This window comes from Caretta caretta, chromosome 3, assembly GCF_965140235.1.
Source record: "Caretta caretta isolate rCarCar2 chromosome 3, rCarCar1.hap1, whole genome shotgun sequence".
In the NCBI taxonomy this organism is placed as follows: Eukaryota; Metazoa; Chordata; order Testudines; family Cheloniidae; genus Caretta; species Caretta caretta.
Window position 1 is genome coordinate 76,220,096 of NC_134208.1, and position 26,506 is coordinate 76,246,601.

General features: G+C 39.7%; 1 protein-coding gene across 1 annotated transcript in view; it reads right to left on the reverse strand.

Moving 5' to 3' along the window:
* Positions 1-8,075: 8,075 nt before the first annotated feature.
* USP45 (ubiquitin specific peptidase 45) overlaps positions 8,076-26,506 on the reverse strand; it is a 112,404-nt gene continuing 93,973 nt past the window's right edge. The window contains exons 14-18 of the mRNA XM_048844936.2: positions 25,537-26,221; positions 22,637-22,734; positions 12,444-12,530; positions 11,801-11,954; positions 8,076-9,652 (exon numbers count right to left, since the gene is read on the reverse strand). Coding sequence (XP_048700893.2) covers positions 9,522-9,652; positions 11,801-11,954; positions 12,444-12,530; positions 22,637-22,734; positions 25,537-26,221 — 1,155 coding nt within the window. The 3' untranslated portion in view covers positions 8,076-9,521. The remainder of the gene's footprint in view (positions 9,653-11,800; positions 11,955-12,443; positions 12,531-22,636; positions 22,735-25,536; positions 26,222-26,506) is intronic.

Here is a 26,506-nt window from a genome sequence, read left to right on the forward strand (position 1 = left end):
AAACAACTTTCTGAAAACTGAGGAGACAGTGAATGTATAATGAATGTTTTGACTTCACCACAAAAGGGCGAGGACATTGTTCTTTCTTTCTTTAACCAAAAATGACAATTAAAGCCTTGTGGAAAGATTCATAGATTCATAGATATTTAGGTCAGAAGGGACCATTATGATTATCTAGTCTGACCTCCTGCACAACGCAGGCCACAGAATTTCACCCACCACTCCTGCAAAAAACCTCACACCTATATCTGTGCTATTGAAGTCTTCAAATCGTAATTTAAAGACTTCAAGGAGCAGAGAATCCTCCAGCAAGTGACCTGTGCCCCATGCTACAGAGGAAGGCGAAAAGCCTCCAGGGCCTCTTCCAATCTGCCCTCGAGGAAAATTCCTTCCCAACCCCAAATATGGTGGTCAGCTAAACCCTGAGCATATGATTCAAGATTCATCAGCCAGATACTACAGAAAATTCTTTCCTGGGTAACTCGGATCCCACCCCATCTAATATCCCATCACAGGATATTTACCATGAATATTTAATTACCAAAACCATGTTATCCACATCATACCATCTCCTCCATAAACTTATCAAGTTTAATCTTAAAGCCAGATAGATCTTTTGCCCCCACTGCTTCCCTTGGAAGGCTATTCCAAAACTTCACTCCTCTAATGGTTAGAAACCTTCGTCTAATTTCTAGTCTAAATTTCCTGGTGGCCAGTTTATATCCATTTGTTCTTGTGTCCACATTGGTACTGAGCTTAAATAATTCCTCTCCCTCTCCGGTATTTATCCCTCTGATATATTTATAGAGAACAACCATATCTCCCCTCAACCTTCTTTTAGTTAGGCTAAACAAGCCAAGCTCCTTGAGTCTCCTTTCATAAGACAAGTTTTCTATTCCTCGGATCATCCTAGTAGCCCTTCTCTGTAGCTGTTCCAGTTTGAATTCATCCTTCTTAAACATGGGAGACCAGAACTGCACACAGTATTCCAGGTGAGGTCTCACCAGTGCCTTGTATAACGGTACTATAACCTCCTTTTCCCTACTGGAAATACCTCTCCTGATGCATCCCAAGACCACATTAGCTTTTTTCATGGCCATATCACATTGGCAGCTCATAGTCATCCTATGATCAACCAATACTCCAAGGTCCTTTTCCTCCTCCGTTACTTCTAATTGATGTGTCCCTAGCTTATAACTAAAATTCTTATTAATCCCTAAATGCATGACCTTACATTTCTCACTATTAAATTTCATCCTATTACTATTACTCCAGTTTACAAGGTCATCCAGATCCTCCTGTAGTATATCCCTGTCCTTCTCTAAATTGGCAATACCTCCCAGCTTTGTATCATCTGCAAACTTTATTAGCACACCCCCACTTTTTGTGCCAAGGTCAGTAATAAAAAGATTAAATAAGATTGGTCCCAAAACCGATCCTTGAGGAACTCCACCGGCAACCTCCCTCCAGCCTGACAGTTCACCTTTCAGTAGGACCCGTTGTAGTCTCCCCTTTAACCAATTCCTTATCCACCTTTCAATTTTCCTATTGATCCCCATCTTATCCAATTTAACTAATAATTCCCCATGTCGCACGGTATCAAACGCCTTACTAAAATCTAGGTAAATTAGATCCACTGCGTTTCCTTTGTCTAAAAAATCTGTTACTTTCTCAAAGAAGGAGATCAGGTTGGTTTGGCACGATCTACCTTTTGTAAAACCATGTTGTATTTTGTCCCATTTACCATTGACTTCAATGTCCTTAACTACCTTCTCCTTCAAAATTTTTTCCAAGACCTTTCATATTACAGATGTCAAACTAACAGGCCTATAATTACCCAGATCACCTTTTTTCCCTTTCTTAAAAATAGGAACTATGTTAGCAGTTATACCACATATCTTAAGCTAGACAATTTAGTAAGTTCTACAAATGTTCAGATATTTTATGCACATATTTAAGTACACAGCATACACTTCAGATGCAAAAAACAAGATGGATATGAAACAAGTGGTATCTTTAGTCTGTAAAAAAATTTACATTGTTAAGGTACTTAAGATATTGCCAGTATAAAAACAGACAGAAGTGTTTGTAAAAAAGTGAAATGTAAAAACTGTTTTTTAATGTCCAGCCTGAAGTTAAGTCCCTCTTTTCTTTAGCAATAAGATTTGGTATTGTCAGTCTACAAAGAAAATCTCAAAAGAAAGTATCCCAACATTGTGATATACATCTAAAATTAACCCCTTTGGCCATAGAAATATTTGATAGATGTAAGAGTACTGGTATTGAGCCAAAAAGGTGAAAAGAAGGAAGAAGGAATAACAATCAGCATTTAAATACACATTTGATTTATTTCCTATTTATTGCAAATATTTAAAAAATTAGTATGTCACAGGTTTTTGATTGCTTAGCACCATGATCCTGCAAGCACTTACAGGGATGAGTAATTTGAATGTAATTGGGCTATTCCCATGCGTAAGTGTTTGTAGGATTGAACCTTACTTTGCAGAATAGTTAATTAGGGAATTAACGTCCCAGTGCTGTAATGAGCTCCGCATAGGTACAAGGTCTGACTGCACATTGCTCCTGAGAGCATTCTGCACCAAAAAATTAAAAATTCTGCACACAATATTTTAAAATTCTGCAAATTTTATTTGCCAAATAAATATGGAGGCGCTACCATGGTATGGGGGAGCACAGGCCACTGGTTGCATAGAGGTGGGAGATCACTGTGCTGCTCCCCACCCGGGACACGGACTCAGTGGTGAGGCTGCACCCAACCCTGACCCAGTGCAAGGACTGGGCCTGTCCCATAAACACCCCAGGGCCCTGCCCCTCCATGCCAGGTGCACCAGGCAGGATCTGCAAGGCAGGAACCAAGTGTGGAGGGGATCCAGGTGTCAGCTGAGACAGTTCTGTGCGGGGCAACCTGGGTGCAGGCAATTCAGTGAGGGATCTGGATGCAGGGGGGATCTGGATGCACAGGGGCTTGTTGGAGGGTTCTGGGTGCAACAGTAATGGGACTCTGCAGGGGGGTCCAGGTGAAGGTGGTTGGGGCTCAGCGGGGGGGGGGGCTGGGTGTGGGGGGGATATATCTCAAAAGGGGGGTCTTGGTGTGTGGGGTCCAGATGATAGGGGAGTGGGGCTCAGTGGGGTGGGGATCTAGGTGCAGCTGGTTGGGACTCAGTAGGGTGGGGTGAGGCTTGGCAGGAGGGTCTGGATATGAGGGGGTCTGGATGCATGAGGTTGGGCGAATGGGGGAGCAGCTCCCTGTACAGGGATCCCTCCCCCTGCAGCTCAGGAGTGATGGGTGCAGGAAGTGCAAGGGAGGGGGAGGAGGGAGTTTGCAGAGCTTCCTGCAGCCGGGGGGAAAAAACTGGGGGTAGGTCTGACCCGGCCCCGGATGCTGTGCTGTGGGAAGATGAAGTCCCATCCTCCCCAGCTCAGTCAGGATTAGCAGCTGAGCCTGGGCAGTGTAGGAGCCACCAGCTGGGTCTTCCCCAGTCCTGGCCCCTTTACCTCTCTGCCAGCTGCCCTGGGCACCCAAAACACTGCTGGGGAGGGTTGCATGACCGCTCTTGTGGCTTCCCTTTGCTTCCCCATCAGAAAGACATTTTTCTGCGGGGAAGCAAAGAAATCTGGGGGGGGGGATACAAATTCTGCTCATACACAGTGGCACAGAATTCCCCCAGGAGTAGCACATAGAGCTCATTGCAGTTTCAGGTTACACAGTTCAGAAACATGAGTTTAATACAACCATAAACAATGGGGTTATAAATACGCATTATGATTTCATGTAAGAGTCTCCATAAATAAATGTAATCAAAATAAACGCTTTCATAAACAGGATGTGCAGTAATTTTCTATTTTCATTAAAAAACAATATTACTGAAGAATATTTTGTATTGCAAACATAATGGAATAAAAATATGAAGTTGCAATAAATGGAAGAAACATTCTTAATTAAAATATATTATTGTATTTCTGTTCTATTATAAATACTTATATTTCCATTGACATTTTATATACAAGTTTTCATCGCATGTGTAAAAATACAGTTATAATTAGGCTCATTTACTGCATGTACAAAGTAAATTTTGGAAAATATTATGAAAAGACAATAATTGCTCTTACAAGGACACCATCAATTTAAAAATTACACGGCTTTCTGAACACGGCCTTACCTACTATTGTAACAAATGCCACGTAAAATTACTATGAAAAAAATTAGAGAATTTTTTGTTTACTTTGTGCACTTAACAGCACTTTCAGTTTCCCATTGTTTGCATGAGTCTTTTACACAGAAACAGGGGAAAGGAAAAAAAAACATTTAAAATTTGTCAAAATGTCATTGCAAAACCTCAAAAATAGGCAGGGAGAATCAGATGCAGTAACAAACTACTTAACCACATCTTAAAAACTGTTTAGATTGCAACTTGATGTTGTCCCTTTTGTATAGGTTTGTAAAACTATGTACAAACTTAGATATGTAAGAAGCATGGCTAGAAATCCACTGCCAGCTGGTGAAAAATGTATTTCACAGTTATGGATGTATCAACAAAAAGCTGTTTCATGAGACCATTGCACAACTGTGTGGTAAACTGTTAAATATCCAAACACCTGTTTCCTAATCTTTACATTTGCTGCAAGTCTCCTCCATCTGCCTCCCCATCCTCTACACCTCATTCCAGCTTGGATTTCCTCTTCAGAAGGAAGTTTTTATAGTTTCAACAGCTTAGTTTCTGTTTAAAACCTTATTTGAGCAGTTAGAGTTCCTGTTTTATCTAGTAGACATTGGCACATTAACCTCTTTTGCATCTAAAATTTCAGTTTGTAGTATTATTTGAATATGAAGTCCATAGGAGAAGAAAATGGTGACAAAGATATACAAGACATCTCAAACTTCTGATGACTTCATAAAGCATTGTCATACTTGCCAACATTTGAAATCCACAAACAGGGTCGTTTGGGAAGAAAAAATAGGTTTACTCCATTAAAAAAAAACATGATTAAAAATTCTGATGGTAGACAGTGGTAACCAAAATATAGGGACTATACTATTTAAACAGGGATAGTTACCATGCACACACTATCACACCTGCCAAAGTCCCATTTTGGACAGAACTTTTTGCCTATCCCAAATGCAGGGATTCCTCCACACCATCAAGTTCCTGCAGCTGACCAGCAAAGGAGCTGCTCCAAGGGTTGCTCAGCGGCCATTACTTGCCTCTCTATCTTCTCAGGCCTTTCTGCAAACCATATTGCATTCCACAGAAAGGCAGTATGAGTAGCAGGACTGTAAGTTGAGCACCTTACCAAAGGCTCCAGTAGATCAAGAAATTTGGATGGTAGTGAGAAGAGATAAAAGAGGAGTGACTGACAGACAAATTCCAGGTTTCAGAGTGGTAGCCGGGTTAGTCTGTATCAGCAAAAACGAGGAGTGCTTGTGACACCTTAGAGACTAACAAATTTGTTTGGGCATAAGCTTTCATGGGCCAAAACCCACTTCATCAGATGCATGGAGTGGATACAGTAGGCAGGTATAAATACACAGCACATGAAAAGATGGGAGTTGCCTTACCAAGTCGGGGGGGGGGGGGGTCAGTGCTAACGAGCCAATTCAATTAAGGTGGAAGTGGGCTAATCTATACAAATTCCAGAGGCTGGGAGAACAGCAGGGATAACCAAAAGTAGGGGTAGGGGTAAGGAAGGGAAACATTGGTGTCAGAGTGAGAGGGGAAGGAGACATCACAAGGAGGGATGGGAAAGGGTAAGATGGGACAGATAGAAGAGGACTGTCCCCCTACAAAGATCACAGAAGAATCTGGCCCCTGACAACTCCAGGTGCAGTAGCAGGCTATATTACTTCTTGTCTCTGCAAGAATATAACAGTAAGGTATAGTTATGATCTACCCCTTGAAAGTCTGGTTACATGCATGAGGACCACAGGCCCCAGAGGGAGACTCCATTATTTTGGAAAAGTACATAGGTCCTGGAACTAGAGGTGCAGCCACACCTGCTGGCTTGAAGTAGTAATAACAACCCAAATATATGGTTTCCACCTTCAGCACCCCCACTATAAACATTGTTCTAGCACCACTGGAAAAGCATCTCTATTTTAGGATGCTTATCCAAATGCTGAATCTTTGGGGGCTTTGAAAATGCATCAGTTGCAACCCCATGATACAGCACAAAGGGTAGTGGTAGGTAGGAAAAGGCAGGAGCATTTTCACACTAGCCTAACATGCAACAGAATGCACACAGAATCCTGAGACAGCTGGAGGAACCTAATAGCTCCCAGACTGTCCAGTGTATCTGAAAAAATGCCCTTCGAAAAATGTTTTGAATCTTAGCAAGTATCGGATACTATGTCACTAGAACCTTTGGAAGCCTGTGTCATCTTCTCTCTCAATTCCTCATGCAGAATGTGTGTAGCTGTGAAGCTATGAACAGATTTTTCTTTGTTCAGAGTAAGAAACAGAGTAAGGTTTACCGTGGGAAAACTATTGCCCTACGTACGGTAGTTAAAAAGTTATTGAAGGAGACGTAAGGCTTGAAGTCTGTGCCTTCACTCTCTCGTTTTCAACCAAAATCATTCTCCATATAAAGCTATAAATCCATTGCAGAGTATGTTTTCTGAAGTTTCAAATTAATTTTTGCTCCATATTTGCTGTAGCTTCTGCCACACACTGCCAGTGTTTTTCATGTTTCAGCTCATGTAGCTTTTTCTGCCAATAACAGAAGTCCAGCAGGGACAGTAATAAGCATCTTGGAGAGATGTACTAATAGTTTTAGGGCTAGCTTCTGTTTTCACATCATTTCACTTAATTTGTTTGTCTCTTTCTTGCTGACAAGCCTATACAGCATAAAAGCAAGGAAATGTGTGCCTGGGCCCTAATGGGCAAGTTGTCCCTCTTCTTCCACGGCTGCAGCAGGATCCCTGGCAGCAGAACCCAGGCATTTCTATTGCCTGGGGGGCAGAATTTAGGCAGGCCACCCAGTGGGTGCAAACTGATTGGAGAGGAACAGAGACCAGCTCTGGGAGAACTCCATGACCTCATGCAAAGTGATCTCCTTGGAGCTGACTGGGGCCAAGAAAATCTCTGCAGTTGGATCCTTCAGTCTTGCATCCCACAAAGTAGTGCTATTCTTAACAGAGATTTATGTATGCAAATTCGGTGGTTCTAATACTGGACCACTGGTGTTCTGTGGAGCTGATTCCGTCACAGTGGTGAAACTTCTCTATCAGCATTCAAGTGGCATGTTTTGTTTCCTGGGAGTCCCATCCACATTAATCGTACGAGTTTCAATCAACTATGTAGAAACAGAAGAAGAAGAAGAAAAAGAGAGAGAGAGAGAGAGAGAGAAAAGAACACCTCTCTGCGCCCTGTGTGGCTTTATCTAGATTAGGAAAAGAGGTCAAGGGAACTAATGTATTAGTTAACTCCAACCTCGCCATGACCTTTTCCCTAGTGTAGATTTAGGTCAAGACTTTTTACCTCACTTAGGTGGTTGAGGTTGACCCTTAGGCTCCCACAAGGGTTGACCGAGACCAGCTAAACCGAAGTAAGAGGCACTAATTTGAATCTACTCTGCGGGAAATGTCTGGGTTAGCCAACATATATTAGCTAACCCTTCCGTAACCTCAACTTCTTCTAAACAAAGCCTGTATGACCAACTAGCTCCAACTAGCCATTAGCTCCTCTGTATCTGCTATACAGCCCACGGGCTCTAAGACATTTATGCCTGCCCTCCCACACTGGAGTTTTGCCAGGTGGATCTACATGGCAGCGTGTGTTACCATGGAACACTGTGCTGCAGCATGCGGAATATGGAGTCCCCCTGTGCGGCCTCTGCTCCTTACCTCTGAGGTAGGTAACTATGGTAGCTCCTACTGCTTTTCAAGCCTTGAATCCTTGGGGTAAGAGGTGGGATTTGGCTACCTGTAAGCTGTAGGCTGCTTTAATTGCACTGCTGGACGTTGAGAGTTCTGCAGTAGGGAATGTTGGGGTGAGGAGAACTGGCAATTAATTTTCACCATGAAACTAAATGTTTCTACTGTTGAAACAACAAACAGAAACAAACACAAAGCATTTTATTTACCAAATAAATCGGTAGTTGTGACGGACGGGTTGCAAGCTAAACAGAATCTGGTTATGAGTTAGCTAACTTCAATAAATTATCAGACGACCTAAAAATTAAAATAACCAGTTTAATTATAAGGCTGAAGACTGACAGAAATTATTGTCTATCACATTTGGGACAGAAATAATGGGTCTGCCAAGAAAAATAAGTGCTAACATTATGGCAGACATAATATGCTAAACAGCCAGAGTATTAGGGACAAATTCTGCCAGTGGACATCCTCACCCTCTCCACTTACTTCAAAGGGAGTTGCTTGTACCTGTTTGAGGGCAGAATTTGTCATCTACTGTCCAACTCTCACACATTGAAAAAATAATTTGCCATTTATTACTTCTGTGAGAAAGTAATCACCAACAGATGAACAAATTTGTTTTTAGAACCAATAATTAGTAACAAAATTACCCAGTTGTGCTTGAATAAATGTATATATACACACAAGCTCACTATATACTGTACATGTGTAATCCCAACCAATATATAGCAGTTTTGAGTTTTTACTACAATACAGAACTATTTGTAATGTTCTCTTATGCCTGAATAAATACAATGGCTATATATTAAATCAGCAGACTTACAAATGATAGACTTAAAGCATAGTTATTCCACAGGTACTAAGAGGGTAGAAAATTCCTATAATAATGCCATCCAGAGACAGCTCAGAGCATGTGTATCAAACCTAATTGGATTTTTGAGAGAATACAAACCCTACATATTCTATTTGCCATCAGCAAGCATGACCTGGTAGATGCTATATTTTTCAGTTTTCCCAGTAGTACATCAGGAAATTACACTGCAAAATTAGCCAATCAAGGTTGTCCAATGTCATCATTCCATTCTGGAAGCACTGTTTTCCAGATAAGAAGTCTGGAAATACACCATGATGCAAATTTGTTTGTAGAAATCTTAAGACAAAATATCTAACCCAGCAATTTGTATGATCTGAACTAAATCTCACTGAAGATGAGTAATTTTGCATTACTACTGTCCATTGGGAATCAAGCCACTTAACACTACCAACATCATTTTCATTCTTAACTGGTTTAAGATCATGGGGGAGATCGTGGCTCCACTGAATTCAATGGCAAAACTCCATTGACTTCAACAGGTCCAGGATTCCATCCTTTGTGTCATTTACTCTCTCTCTCTCTCGCTGATACAGGGAGTTCAGGAATTTTAATGTTTGGCAAAATGCACATTTTAAAGCTAGTGTTGGGGTATTGATAATCAGCTTGATTGAAGTTCAGGGTCAAAGTATGGTATGTTTTCTATTACAGGGCAGATTAAGGCACAATATTTACAGGTACTGCAACCACTGCAGCATGTAAGTAAGATAGACCAAATAACTATTACCATTTTTCAAATTAAACTGGTAAATACTCTTACAATATTCTTTCATAAAACAGCAGATAAGCTTGTGAATTTAGTACTCTTGATTCTGGAACCATCTGTACATGGACATCACTAACATACACCCACTGTCCTGCTGATCCTCCCACAGCTTCCTTTAAACCTGAAATGCAAATGCAAAGAGTTACTATTCACCAGCTTATACTTTTACTCTCAAATTACACAATGGTTCTTCACAGAAGAAGTAGGAAAATACCTTTGAACACATCAGTTATTCATGATTTAGAAACATATGTAATATTTGTTTATATCTTAAGTTTACACTGAATAAGTTTAGGGGTTTTTTTTTTGTTTGTTTTTTTTTTGCTTTGTAACCAAATAAATGTATATTGGAAAAATGTCATATTGGGAGGAGCAGGTGAAAGATAATATTTATTCAGAATACGATCATTGTTTTATGCCATTCACAAAAATCATATTTACACTGGATAACTGTCATATCACTTTTTTGCCACGTCTTTTCTCAAAAAGCAGCCTGTCCTCCTTTGAGGTTTTTTCAATGTTATCAGTTACATTGATAATGTATCGTACACAGGGTCAATTCTGAGAGAGAGAAAAAGGAATATTTCAGCAGTTATTTAATAGCAATTTAAAAACACTACAAGGATCCACTAGGCTCCCATGAACTTTCAAAGAGAACGAAGCGACTTAAGTTTTCTTTTAAGAAGTTACGAAGGTTCCTTCCCCACTCTGAACTCTAGGGTACAGATGTGGGAACCTGCATGAAAGATCCCCTAAGCTTATTCTTACCAGCTTAGGTTAAAACTTCCCCAAGGTACAAACTTTTACCTTTTGTCCTTGAACCTTATGCTGCCACCACCAAGCGTTCTAAACAAAGAACAGGGAAAGAGCCCACTTGGAGACGTCTTCCCCCAAAAAATATCCCCCAAAGCCCTACACCCCCTTTCCTGGGGAAGGCTTGATAAAAATCCTCACCAATTTGCATAGGTGAACACAGACCCAAACCCTTGGATCTTAAGAACAATGAAAAAAGCAATCAGGTTCTTAAAAGAGAATTATAATTAAAGAAAAAGTAAAAGAAAAACCTCTGTAAAATCAGGAAGGGAAATACCTTACAGGGTAATCAGATTCAAAACATAGAGACTCCCTCTAGGCAAAACCTTAAGTTACAAAAAGACACAAAAATAGGAATATACATCCCATTCAGCACAACTTATTTTATCAGCCATTTAAACAAAACAGAATCTAACACATATCTAACTAGATTGCTTACTAACTCTTTACAGGAGTTCTGACCTGCATTCCTGCTCTGGTCCCGGCAAAAGCATTACACAGACAGACCCTTCCCCCCCCCCCCCCCCCCCCAGCTTTGAAAGTATCTTGTCTCTTCATTGGTCATTTTGGTCACGTACCAGATTGCGAGGTGCAAGGTTTTCTTAGCTTCTTAACCCTTTACAGGTGAAAGGGTTTTTTCCTCTGGCCAGGAGGGATTTAAAGGTGGTTACTCTTCCCTTTATATTTATGACAGGGAGTCAATACATCTCTAATCCTTTTCCTTGTGGAGAGATGGGCTTCTAATATAAAACAATTGCTAGCGAGGACTGGCAGTGTTTTTTCTAAGATGAAAAAAGTTACAGACTGACCCCGCTCCCACCAGCCCAATTCTCTTGCCTAATAATCACCCAGCCATTAGTTGGTAAAGCTCCTGGCATCTTCTCCTTCCCTCCATTATTTCACAGGATAGTGCACCAGGAATATATATTTCACTGATGCCTCACTTCAAACTTCTGTGCCAGAAGAGTCACCAGAAGAAATTTTCAATCTTCCATGGAATAGTATTTCTTACTTCTCACATTAAACCAGAGTATTTGGTATTTTTACGTACTGACAATGTGCCAAGCATAGCATGAGACTCAACACAAAACAGCTTCTGTTTCAAATAACTTCCAGTCTAAGGGACACAGAAGAGACAAGATCCACAGAGAAGGAAATAACTTGTTTTAAAAACTGTTACTGACTCACTTCTTGTAGGCACTGGGAAAGAAGTGAGCCTTTAGGAGGGACTTCAGTGAAGATGACTTGGTATTCCACAGGTAGGGAGTGGGTGGCATGGAAATTAGTGTTTATATATTAGGTTTAATAAACCAAAATTAACAACTTGTGTGGCACTGCAAATTATGAGAAGATTCAGGGCCAAAGTGTTTATTCAATATAAGTACAGTGACTGGATGAGTTGTGGCAATGATCAATTTTGTTTCCTTACAGAGACAGAAGGGTTTGTCGGACATACCTTGAACATTTCTATTGCTAGCAATATGCTCCAATAATTTCTTGCAAGGTGTTCTGACTTTCACATATGCTGCATAGTGACCTCCTCGCATTGAGCCACTGTGCTCCACTATTCCATAAAGAGTGTACAGAACTCTTGCTGCATCTGTAACGTTCTTATTCACAAAATCATAGAAAGTAAAGATAAATTGTATAATTTCATAATGGATTTTTATAACAATATATATGTTAACACATTTCAAATATTACAGTAATAAAGGGAGCAAATAGTTGATAAGTACTGTAGTTTGTTAAGTATATTTTGCAATGCTGAAATAACTTGAGAAACAAGTGAAGACTATGTTATTCAAAGTTCAATAACTAAATCCAGTTTTGTTGGAAGCACTGATAACTAGCTGTAATGCTACTGTGTTCATTTTAAAACATTAAGTGGGACAGATCCTCCTCAACTGATTTCAATGGAGCGATGCCAGTTTACACCAGTTGAAGAACTGATCCTAGATTACTGCTTGAACGCATTCATTTTGTAATTTCTTTGGGGTGAAAATCACAGTTTAACTTGTATCCATAGCTACAAAAATTAAACTATAATAAATTAATGCTTTACAATAAAGACTCTAAAATGTATTCTTAATATACTGTACCTTGCAGGAAGCAGAACAAAATGGTGCTAAGTCTAAAATTAGTGGGAAATCCACATGTCTATTTACTTTCCGTAGACTCAAACCAGCCTTCAAGAGAAAATAAGAGTATGAAAGAAACATTTTTACATAGCTGCCTTTTAAATCTAAGTGTATCGCATCAGTATTAGAATAACCTGATAAGACAAAACAGAATACAAAATCTATAACGAATGTGGATAAATCACATTCTCTATACATTCGTTTTTCATCTCTTCAACATTACATACAAAAAACCCCTATGGTATAGGAACATTATTTTGGTTTCCCGTGGAACCTTAATTCTGCTCCTTTGTGTGTCCATTCTGTGCAATGGAGGAGACAGGATACCATGGAAAAAGTAGAATGTGAATAAATGATATTTATTCTTAAACACCATCATACTGCATATACACAAGGGGACAGAATTCAGGTTGCACAGGCAACCATAAATCTGAAATTTCCTAACTTTTAACTGTTAATTTGGTTGTAAAGTCAAGCATTCTATTAACATGTTAATGCAATTTTGTAGGTTTTTTATTTTTAAAAGTTAAAGAGAAATAACATTGTACTATATACAATTGTACCAACTCTCTATTACACATCAGCCAGTGTTTAGTTATTTTTGCATATTGCCAAAATTTTCCAAAAGAAGGACAATGTTCAACAATTTATATCTCAAACATTTTAACAGAATTTCACTGGACAAAGAAAAGGCACTACACTCCTTTGGATCCAGAGCTTGATCCCTGCCCAAAATTTAAAGGCCTGCTGCAAACAATGAAGGTGTTAGAGCATCTTTAAAAAAAAAAAAGTCACACTATTTTTCTATCCTGGAAAGTGTTAGACAACCTAAATATAGGGGTTACTACCAGCTCCCCCTGCAGCTCAAGTAACAGATTGGTGAACAAAATGTAGTGAAGGAATATGCTCCATAGCAAAATGTATGATGCAAAAGACTAAGTGCACTTCAGCTGCAACAGAATTCAGATTTTGACTGAAATCATAGTCAGGGCTGTTGAATTTAAATCAAGGTTTCCTGCTTGCTGATCTAAATTATGATTAAAATAAAAGACTTAAATAATTGCTTTTAATCTGGTTTTACATTTGTGCATTTTAGTTATTTTCCTAAAGAAAGGCAAGTCTAACATGGTATTTCTTTTTAGTAATCAGGAGACTACACTAAATCTATACATATTTATTTAAGCAATTATATAGCGTAACAAACATTTATTCAGACTCTCGATTTCTACAGTTTTATGTTAGAAAATGGTGAATGATGCATTTCTTTTTTACTAGAGGATTATTAATTTTTTGCTCATGATTTGTGTCAAGCTGTATTGAGATGGACACTGGAAAGCAATTAAAAATTCACAAAAAAGCATTTTGAAATTGCTTATCAGATAAATAAAACTACTTTAAATGTACTGGATACATATGAAAAAAAGTAAGTTTATCAGAATATATTATGCATTTAAAACCCACTCATTTATTAAACATGAGAATTACTGTCAGTAGTTTGTGGATTTAACTGATTGGTTTGGTCACCACAGCCTTCAAGACTTTAGAACTAGTAGATCTCATACTCTCTGATCTTGTTTTTACTCAGGCTGGAAGAGGAAAACAACCTCTCATGCTTTTTCAACTCCCAGTTTCTTAACTTTGTATTAACTATCATTGAACTGAACTAGAATAAACCAAAATGAAGAAAATATTTACTCTGCATTCACAGACAAGGCTACTGCTACCAAAAGCTGTCAACAAACTTGGGTTTCAGGTGCTTAGACAGAGATTTCCATCAGTCCGGTGGTTTGATTTTCTTTAAAACACCAACTTCAAACATTTACTAGTTGAGCATATTTTTACTTAATTTAAATTATTTTAATAGATTATAGTAAGACAGTAACATGGAAAAGAACTAACTAGGAAGGTGCTAAGAGTCTCAATAATATGACTGGTTGTTACCTGATTGAATAACACAGACAGAAGTTTGTTTTTTGTACTAACAATAAACCTACTCTGATCTCAGAGAGCCATGACAATATGCATACTTGTTGGCAGCCTCGGCAGTGTCCAAGGTCTGAATGGGAATTAAGTTTACAGTAATCTCATATGCCCTAGAAAGGATTCCTCCAGGTCAAGGTTGAGTCACAACTGCAGGACACTGGTATGTCTTGTGCTGTCAACTTTTCTGTGGATAAACAGTCGCCTTCAAGTGTCTAGGGCTAACTGGCAAACTAGCACTAAGTTTACATTAAAAGTTTTCTGAAAAGGATAACAAGTTTATAGAGTTTTTTTAGTACTAAGAAAGCTTTCTGGTTGTGAAATGATTTTCAAGAACTTAGGGTTTATAAAAAGCCACAGTGATATGCAGCTGAATCAATTAAAGGCTATGTATCACTGTAGGACAGATATAACATACTGCTTCATCCAGCCTGAGGTGGCCCACACATGAACTTATGCCCTGTTTCAACATTACCCTGAATCTTGGCTCCTGCACATGGTAAAAGGAGGACCAACATCCCCAGCTGGATCCTGGACCTCTCAGCTCCTGGTTGGAAGTTTTCTGATGAAACTTAGTTTAATCAGAATATACCAACTTGATTAAGTGAAATGTTTTGGCAAATCTATTACAGATTCTGAGAACCTCACACATTTCCTTTCAGGAGCACTATATGTTACAGTGTTTCTGTTGGGATATACATACATACGTACATATATACACACACACACACACGCATTGTGATTCATATAACCATATCATATGTTATAAGTCATTGAGGACTGGTATGAATGACACGTGCTTGACAAAAATACGTGTGTTGCAAGTTGGCAACCGAAGCAAGAACTTAAGGTCAAGAACTATTAGAACTATGTGCGCAAAAACAATCTTGTTATGTTCTGAGAAAAATATGGATAATCAGCAGAAAAGGAAACACCACCAGCTGGACTGATATAAAATTGTATAAGAATTGGAGGAAATGGCACACCTTGGATCATGGCGGCCCATCCAGGATTGTCTCTTTGGAATTGTGTGGGTAGAAGGCCTAGTAAACAAAGGCAAAGAACCGATGATGTGACGGAATGGACTATAAATGGTTGCCTATGATTTCTGCAAATCGGAGTAGTTTATTGATCCAGAGCCCTGTGTGGATATAGATGTGGTTTTTGCCAGTTCCCCACATCTTATAATTGGAAGGAATCTCGACTGGCCATCGGGACCATTCTGACCTTTGCACTCTGGTATAGTATGTTTGGGGTGTGAATGTGGATTGAGTAAGCTTTGTTTTGTAATTAGTGAAGACCATTTAGAGTATTATATGCCAACACTGTGTCTGGTATCTGCCTGCTCCCCATTCCGTAGGGAGAACTCTACTGCGGGTCTAACATGTGGTGGAGAATGCAGAGGGGGGAGAGATATTAAGGAGTGCCGGATTTCGAGACAGGGTCTTACAGTGTTTGAGGGAGTCCTTATTTAAGACTAATAAGGGTGACTCCTTATTTGTGAGAAATTTTTGAGAAAAAAAAACCCAACAAGTGTGGAGAGATACTGCGTGGTGTTTTTGTAATAATGTTTAATACACTATTTAAGAAGAGAAGTAATGGGGTGGAAGAGGCACCCCAGTGGACTAAAGTTAAAGCTCCTTCTCTGTTAGAGAAGGAGATTATTGCATTTGGGACATGCCCTTGGATGGAAGGTGCAGTGGAACCAGATGTAATATTTGATACTTAATATTTAATATTTGAGAAATATGTACAGCTGTACAAGCCTAATGCCAGTAAAAACCAAATGGCCGTAATATGGCTGTTGTGGCAAGCTGTAAAAAAGGCAATTGGATGTAAGGGAGAAGTCTGTGCAGAGTTACAAACACTACAAGAGAATTTTAAAACTTGCCAGGAAAATTTGGAGCGGGAAGTGAGACAGACACAGATAAATGCAAACTCAGAACAAATGGGGAAACAAAACAGGGGAATTGGAGAAAAGAATGATGGATTGGGAAAAGGTTAAAGCAGACAAAGATAAATTAGACCATCAAGTGATAGGAATGAAATAGTTAATCTGAGATTTGAATAAGGAAAAGGAAGAGGAGATCACAAGCGTCTCACAGTTGGTGCCAGAAAACTATGGCAGCATTGAAAAAGCAAGTGAAAACACAGGAGCTGAAAGTTGCGGCTGTGTGTCAAAAAGAGAGAGATTTGGATTTGGATTCCAATGATATTTGGTATGGAGAGGATCTGCAAAGGGGTCAAGAGAAAAGGAAGTTTGACTAACTTTGAGAGGGGCTTTATACTAAGTTGAGGGAAGAAATAAGAAACTGTCTGGGAGAGCCTAAGCCAGAAAAGTCTGTAGCAGTGATAGAACGGAGATCAACCCTTAAGGATGTAGCAGGGGAAATACAGTCAGAGCAGTCAAAAATAATTCTTGTGAGTTCGTCAGACTTACAGTTGATGGTAAATTAGACTCACTGAATATGAAAAATTTGGCAACATGGCTAGTACAGTGGACAGAGTTAGGAGGAACAGAGAATTTAAATGAGTGAATTTTATAGGTTAATCAGGGCAGTTACCACTGGAAAGATTAGACAGGCAGTAGATCAAGCGAAAAATGCTTTTGGATAGGCAGCCAGAAGCACACCAACTGATACCATGATTTATTATGCTGTTAGGAAAAGTGATAGGTCAAAGACTCATGAAGGTGTTATCCAATGCAGATTACATGAAGCCTGGAGATTCACCCAGGGATTACCTGTTAAAGAGAATAACAGTGGGATTATTGGCTGGAGAAATACAACCGGTCACTAATCCCATGCCAGAGGTCGCCAGACATGTCACAGCTGATGGTTTGGTTGCAGTTAATTTGAATCACAGGGAATTTTGGAATTATGCGTTTGAAGGATTGGACAGAAATTCATTAGCGATGTCTACTAATATGCCACCACAGAGACAATATAAATATCCTGTGCAAGGAGAGGCAGGAATTAATGGAATAATGAAAAAATAATGGAATCATTAGAACAACAGGGCATTATTGAAAAGGGGAATTCCGCACACAATAACCCAATTTGGCCCATATTAAAAGTCTCAGGAGATTGACACTGGATTTTAGACAAATTAATAAAGCTACTCGCCCTATGACACCAATAGTAGCAGATCTACCACAAGTGATGGCAAGAGTACAGGGGGGCCCTAAATGGTGCTCTGTCATAGATGTGGCAAACTGTTTTTTTCACCATCCCATTGCATCCCGATACATGGGCCCGCTTTGTGTTTACTTTTAAGGGACAACAGGACTTATTTAAAAGAATTCCCCAGGGCCTACACTGCACTCTGGCTATTGCGCACCAACATGCGGTGTGAATGCTGGATCAATTATCCAAAGAGGATCAGGAGAATGTCACTTCATATGTAGATGACATATTAGTGTGGGGGGGACACTGAAGAGGAGGTTACTGAGAGGACAAAAAGGTTTTGAGACTCATCCAGGAAACTGGTTTCAAGGCTAATAAAGAGAAAGCCCAACTACTGCAGAGGAGAGTGAATTATTTGGAGGTGACCCGAGGGAAACAAGGAATTCAGGTCAATCAACAAAAGGTGAAATCACTAATGAATTTACCAAGGCCAGAGGATTCTCATGCATTGAGGATGATGTTAAGAAGGTTTAACTATTTAAGGAAACACCTCTGGAATTTTGCCACTATAACTGGACCCTTTTTTCTTTACTAAAAAAGAAAGTAGAATGGGAGTGAGGGCCCAAACAAGAAAAAGCTTTCTGTAATTTAAAACAAGCTTTGATGCAAGCCCCAGCATTGAAATTCCCTGAAATAAACAAGCCGTTTGTGATTAAGTTGGCAGCAACCCAACAGGGTCTAGCAGCAGTACTAATGCAGGAAACTGACAGGAAGTTAACACGACAGGAAGTTAACACCGGGAGCATACGGATCTAGAAGATTAACCCCTACGGAGCAGCAGTTTGGGATCTGTGAAAGAGAACATTTGGCTGCTGTGTGGGCCACTGAAGCTTTTGCTTTGACTAATCGCACAGCCCCTATTATAACACAAACACCTCACTCTCCCCTGAAGTATATTTTATCAGGGAAACTGCAGGGGAAAGGAGTATCAAATACCACGATGGCTCAATGGACCTTGATGTTAACTAGCAGAGATGTTACTTATGAGAATAACAAACAAGCAATGTTACCATTTGCCCTCCTGATGGAAGGAGAGGAGCATGAATGCCCACTTCCAGAAACCGAACCAAGTTAGTTGAAGAAGCACTCCTGGTAGATGAAGTGTTAAGCCTCAGGGAAAAAGAGGTTTAGTTTACAGATGGTAGTTTATATCATGAGAACTCTAAGCCATATAGGGGATATGCTGCTGTACAAATTGATGGGGAAACTATTTCTGGTTCTACGAGTATGACTTCAGCTCAGGGAGCAGAGGTCAGAGCTCTTAGCAATCTGCTTAAACAGAAAAATGATGTTGCAGACTGTCTATATGGATTCAGACTTTGCGGTACAAGGACTGTTATACTGGATTGGGATTTGGAAAAAGAAGAATTGGGAAGCAGCGGAGGGGGAAAATTTGATACAAAAGGAGAATTGGAAATCTATCTATGATTGGTTGAAAAAACACACAGGAAAATTAAGAGTAAGACATATTAAAGGTCATCAACAGTGAGAAGGGAATGAAAAATATTGGAATGATAAAGTGGATGCTTTAGCTAAATTAGCAGCAAAGGAACCTTTGGAAGTTATGGTAGTTACTAGAGCTCAAGCCATAAAACAGGACGTTAAACCCGAGGAAAGATGGGGAAATTGGAATATACAAGGTGGACATGCAGTGAATAAGAAAACAGGAGAGGTAAAGTGGCTACCTGACAAACTTAAAAAAGAAGTGATTATTAACCCGTGTCACTCTATGGCCCACCAAGGAATAGAGAATACTCTCTTTAAGGTAAAACAAATTGGAATATGGCCTAATATGTGAGAGGACGTAGAAATCTTTGTTAAAAACTGCATAAGGTGTGCAGCAGACAGGAACAGACCACCGAATTCGGGATCCTTGTTGCACCAAAGAACTGTGGGACCATGGAGTAGAATACAGGTGATTATATTGATAAATTGCCTAAGACCCAAAGGAGGAATCAGTATTCATTAGTGATAACAGATTCCTTTTCTGGATGGGTGGAGGCGATTCCCACCAGAAATCATACTGCAGAGACCACTGTCAAAAAGTTGTGGGAAGTAGCGTTTAGTAGATATGGAACTTCAAAAGCAACTGATTCAGATTATCACTTCTCCTACAAAATGTGGTCTATTAAAAGTTTATTAAAAGCTTTGGGACTAAAGCAACAACTACATATCCTCTATCATTCTCAATCGTCAGGGACAGTAGAAAGGATGAATCAAACTATTAAACAAGCTCTATGCAAAGTAGTGCAAGAAACTTGCAAAGATTGGGATGATAAATTGACAATGATGTTGGCGGCCATCTGAAGTAGTGATTGATTGGGTACTGTCTAACAGCCTTATCAAATTTTATTTGGAAGGCCTATGAGATTGTGGAGCCCTTTACTGTACCCAGAAGAAGAAGAGGAGGTATCAGTTACCCAATGGGTAAGGAAGTTACCGATAGAACTTAAGAAAATGGAATTTAACCTGACTGATGCCACTGAAAAAGCAAGAGACTATGTGGATTCTCGTGTAGCTCAGGATAGTAAATTATGGAAAATCGGAGATAGAGTAATGTATTTGAAATTAATATAGAAAAATCGTGTCCTGGAGTCTAGATGGGTTGGATCATTTTCCATCATAAATAAAATTTCACCTACTGTAGTGCAGATTAACAAGGGGGAAAAGGGAAAGTGGGTCCACACATCACAATTAAGGTTATGGCCTAAAGATTAAATAACGTTCCTTTCTTTTTCTTTTAGTTTATCTTACAGAGGGAAAGGAATGCCCAATTGCACCGGAGATTATCCTGTATGGCCCTTGGATTTGGAGTGTGGATACGGTGCTCTAATTTTTGTAATTGGTTTATTGCTTATGCTTGCTTTGCTTTGCATTGTGTGCTTAGTAGAAGAATTGTGTTGTGTGCGTTACAGTTTAGGGAGAAAAAAAATAATACTGGCGCCCGAGCGAAGATAGAAGAGGTTAGTGTAAGTATTTAGAATAATATGGCTGGAAGCATCAGCCATGGCTTCACTATTGAGGATCTTCATAATTCAAAAAGGGTGGAAATATGGTTTTTGGCTTTTATGTTTTTTTGAATATTTGGGGAAATTTACGGGTACATGGATGTACATATGGGAACACCTCTAGGATGGAGGTATGGATCAAAGGGAATAATACATTCAACTATTCATGGGACATAATGGGAAAAACAGGACCAAACAAAACCGATGTAAAGAAAAACCTTTTGAGGTAAAATTTGAAATATGGTGGGAAAATGGCAAAAATGTGACATGGGAATATCTAAAGCCAAAAGATTTGGAAGAGCAATGGAGATATTTGTACATACTAAGGTGGGGAAGGTCACCTAAGGTTTAGATTTAGTTATGACGAGAACAATCTGAATATGAGTACTCTGAACTGTACCTTTTGGAGTTTGGGATTTGATGTAGTCACCCTTGATGTGACTAATGAACAAGAATTGGCTAATACTCGTGGGATAGAATGAGTCAATGGCTTTTAAATTATGGGAATATGGCGTAATGGCAAATCCTTCCATAATAAGATTGAGCTGCTTTAGGAAAAGTAATGGGGGAATATATTTTCGGGGATATGGTTGGTTTTTTGCATTTATCGATCAGACACTAGTAAACAAGATTGCACCAAGAATCATGGCAGACGAGCCCTCATATAGGAGGGGAGAAGTAATCGAAGCCCCAACTATTGTGGATCAAACAATCTGGTTGGAAGGAGTGCAAGTAAACGTTAAGTGCACAACATCCAGAGTGCATGCCATGTGCCTTGCATCTATTACAAGTGCAGCAACAACAATAGGGAGATGGGACTATACAAAATAAGAGAGGTATAGGGGAACATATTGTAGGTAATATTGGTGCTGGAGCTGGAGTTTTAAACTTATTTGATATTGAGACATTACAAGGGAAAATGTCAGCTTTGGGTAAGATTTTGGGTTTATACAGACAGATGTGACACAAAATATTGGTGCATTATCGGAACAAGGAATAAGAAACATGTAACTCCAGTTGAAACAAGCCCAAGCCTGAAAATGTCTCTAAATGTAAATCTATTTGGTGTGTCTGAGACTGACAATAAAGCTACTAGCAATATGATGTGTACAGATGCAAACTTATGGCATACAATACACAGAGAGAATGGTTAATCTGTTAAGTAATGGGCAATGGCCTTCTGAGTGGTTCAAAGATCCTCATATATGGAATCAACAAATTGCAGAATGGAAGAAATATATGAAGTTTAATTGGGATCAAGCCACTCTGAGGGGAGACTGGAAAAGCAGAATGCTGTTACGCAACACAGGGAAGCAAAGAAAAGCACCAATGGCCTGGGTGTTGCAAAAATTATTAAAGAAACGTTATGGTCATCCTGTAGGGAGACCTCTATTGCGGGTCTAACATTTCCGAAACAAAATTTTGGGGATTTGCAAGAAATTTTGATAAAATTTGGTTGTGTTCCAATTTGTAATGAAACCAATTCCAAAATACCAATATTTCTCAAGAACTGAGAATCCTGAGTTTTGGCCAGCTCTGCCTCCCCTTAACCTAGTTTCCATCTTTCACACCTGGGGCTTCCCCAACATCTCCAACCTGGCTCTTCCTGTATTCTACAGAAGGAAGTGAGGCATCTCCCAAAATTGTCTCCCCCATTCACTGACTGAACCAACATAGCCCAAGTGGGGTCTGAATTAATAGGATTAGCAGCTAGTGCTCAAACCCCCTGCCCCATGCTGCAGACTGCTGTCTCTCTTCAGTAGTCATTTAGCATGGCCAGAATAACATGGCAGTAGCCAGCAGGTTGCTATCACTGTACTTTCTTTCTTAAATAAGAGAAAAAACCAGCAGTCCTACAAAAAACCCTTAGCATACCCCTGTGTGAAAGCCCCTTCTGTACATCTCTAGTAGGTACAGACAGTCTGTTACAACAAGTTCTTTCAATAAGTGAATTTAAAAGAACAGATTTTTTTACTTTTACCTGATGGAATCTTTTCAGATGGAGAACAAGAATGGCAGGAACCGCAGAAATCAGCAGTTGCTTCCGGGCATTAGTGTATAAGCCTTCGGTTTTCTTTTCTGTAGTGCACATAGAATAAGAATTATAAAACAATCCCGTAATTTATAAAGATTGAAGTGATCACACAGAATAGTTAAAACAATTGAAAGGCACGTGCACAGAGAGAAATCTAGTTTCTAATGTTCTTTTTTTAATCAGTTCAACATGTTTCACTGTTTACACCCAGCAAAAATACTTTCTGTATGTGATACTCACTTAGTGAATTTAGGAACACAACACCAAGAAACAACAAGTGGAATTTTTGGTGGGAATGGCAGTGAAAGGAAGAACATTTTCTGTTTTGTATTATTTTAAACACATGACTCTACCCACTCTTGGCCACTATTATGATCTCTCATCACACAAGTTAGCACAAGAAACAGCATTCCCCCCTGTTCTATAGCTCAGCAATCAATGGCTCAGACACTTGCTCAGAAGAAACACTGACACTTCAGTGGTAAAAGCTGAGTATTTTAAAACTGGTCTTGAATTTGGTTCTTGTATTCATAAATACTGTTGTTGACAAGACTAAGGTTCTGATTCTACAGAGGGATCAAAATGGTTGGACCCTTATGTGCCTATTCAGCAGGATGCTGGGAGGGACAAAGGTCCACATATACAAGTCCGAGTTTATAATCTGAGATACTGCTGCACAGAACTGCAGATAAAATAAAAACAATTGCATCCTTTTTGTATCAATATCTATTTATGTAAAGCTTGTTTACAATTACAAAGCATCATTACTGAAGATGTAATTGCTGATTATTACAGTAAAGTACATCAAGTTATATTTGTATTTCACTGTATTATGTTGTAGTAAAAGACTGCATTATAATGGAGTAAATTGATGTATTGTTCAAAAGTTTCCTGCTAAGTACAGTAAACACAGGAGCAAGAATATTTGTTTGAGAGGCCACCAAGTCTAGCCCCCTACACTGAGGCAGGTGGGGAAGTAAACCAACACCATTCCTGACCGGGGTTTGTCTAACCCATTCTTAAAAATGTCCAACAGCAGGAATGCCACAACTTCTCTTGGAAACCTATTCCAGTGCTTACAAACCTTATAGGTAAAATGTTCTTCCCAATATCTAACCTAAATCTCCCTTGCTGCAGATTGAGCCCATTACTTCTTGTCCTACATAAAGCTGACATGGAGAACAATTGACCACAGTCCTCTTTATAACAGCCATTAAAATATTTAAAGAGACTTATCAGGTTCCTTCCCAGTCTTCTTTGCTCAAGACTAAATATGCCCAGGTTTTTTTGGTTTTTTTTTGTTTGTTTGTTTTGTTTTTTTAAAAATATCTTTTCCTATAGGTCAGTTTTTCTAAACCTATTATTTTTTTGTTGTTCTCTAGACTCTCTTCAATTTATTTATATCTTTCTTGAAGCACGGTGCCCAGAACTGGCCACAGTACTCCAGCTGAGGCCTCTCCAGTGCCAACCAGAACACGTCTTTGTAACACGATGCTGGTTTTCCGCTTCCCTCTGCCTGGCTCGCTGCTCTGCCTCTAATTTTTGGTGCTCACGCTCTCTCTCTCTCTGTTTGGCTTCCCATTTTTGGTGTTCCTATGCTGCTCTCTCAGCCTCCTGTTTTAGGCCTTTTTGCCCTTTTTCCAATTTAGCCAGCTCTAACTTTGAGGTTGCTTCGTTGATCCTCAATTTAAACTTCCTTTGTTTCTCACCCAAAATAAACAAACAGAAAATAACAAACTGTAGCCTTCCCTTGATTGATCCCAATCTTCTCACTTGAGAATCGCTTAAAACTATTTTATCAGCCCTGAAAGTGTAAATCACACTCAAAATAGCAAGCTGTGTGAAGATCCTGTTTGTTTACACCAATCTGGGGTGCAATCAAGACCAGTGAGAGGTTGTGTAACCACCTAGCCAGTAACCCAGAGTGCCTTAAATGCCCTGCTGCTGTGGTTCACTGCCTGGCAGGGATGCTGGAACAATTTGTATAGTGGGGGTGCTGAGAGCCATTGAACCAAACTGTAAACCCTGGATACGATGGAAACTACTTCAAGCAAGCGGTGCAGCCACACTGCCAGCTCCGATGTTGAAGGCCAACAAAAGCCAGGATACAAGCCAGCACTGAGCGTCTGTGCAGCACTGGTTCAGTGCTCTGACCCCAGCAGCCTGCCTACAGCACGACCGTTTCACCCTGAGCTCCAACACAACGAGCAGATGGTAACCCAGGCTGGTGGAGACCAGGGTGAAACGGTCGTGCTGTAGGCAGGCTGCTGGGGTCAGAGCACTGAACCAGAGCTCCATAGCACACAGACACTCAGTGCTGGCTTGTACGCTGGCTGTTGGTATCTGGGCAGTGAACCACAGCAGCAGGCCATTTAAGGCACTGGGGGTTACCGGGCAGGCTCTGACATCACCTCTCTCTGGTCTGGACTGCACCCCGAAATGTCAATCTTACATATGACAGTCTGTTAATATACCCAGAATGATATTAGCCTTTTCTTTAACCCCTAGATCCTTTTCAGCAGCACTACTGCCGAGCCAGTTATTCCCCATTTGGTCGTTGTGCATTTGTTTTTTTTTCCTTCCCAAGTGAAGCATTTTACACTTTTTATTGAATTTTATCTTGTTGATTTCAGACTAATTCTAGAATGTTCAAGATTGTTTTGAATTCTAATCCTGACCAAAGTGCTAGCAACCCCGCCCCACTTGGTGTCATCCACAGTTTTATAAGCATACTCTCCACTCCATTATCCAAGTCATTGCATAGTACTGGACGCAGGGCAGACCCCTGAGTGTGTTAAAAGAGAGTTGTTTAAATGAATAACACATACACAACATTAGCACATTACCTGTGGTGTGAGTTTTGTTTTGATACTTCTGTTTCCTTTCTGTACAATTCTCACATAAAAGCTTGTTGTTCCCCATTAAAAGCTCCATGGATGTAAACTGGTAGAGGCAGGACTGAACAGAACATTCTTTAGAGCTAGTTATATAACTTTGAGAAAGGGTCTGAAAAGCATTTTGAGGGCTTTGGGACAAAGGGGACTTTTCCACTGAAAACACTGAATTGTTTGACAGACTTAATGATGGATCCTCACTGACGGGTTCTTCGCTTTCGTTTCCAACACTGTTGAAGCTAAGCTTGGCTATGGCACTGGTGATCATCTCATTATTACTGTCACTTGGTTTGCTGTGTGGCAGTCTAATGTTTACTAAGTGGTTAAGCCCGTCAACATGTAAACCAGACGCGTTACTGGATCTACCAGTAACTTCTTGCTTAGCAGCACTTTCACCTTCTGAGGCTTCGCTGTCTGCATCAACGCTACTTTCGGAACGGCTGACTTCTTTTTCACTGCCTTCAGTCTGACTTCCATTTGCTGTGGATTCAGTAGCTGTATTTATGGCCTCAGAATACAAAACTCCAGAACCACCTTCTACTTCAAGCTTTCTTTTCTCATGCATGATAACTGGACTTCTCTCCTCCTCCCCAGAGGAAGATTTCCTGGCAAGACTTCTTTCATGATTTAACTGATTCTGGAAATTGCCACGATATTATTTCAAAGGGGCGTGGGAGAGAAACAGAAAAAAATATACCAGTGAATCGAAAGAGAGTCAGCTATCATTAAGCAGCAGTAAATACAACTTATGACAGACACTTTCAAAACACAATAAAACCCAATATTTTGATTTATCATCCGGCTATACAATTATTATTAATTAATTAATTGGTTTGTATTGTGTTAGCACCTAGGCGCCCCATTCATGGATCAGGACCCCATTGTGCTAGACACTGTACAAACAAAAACACAAAACAAAACA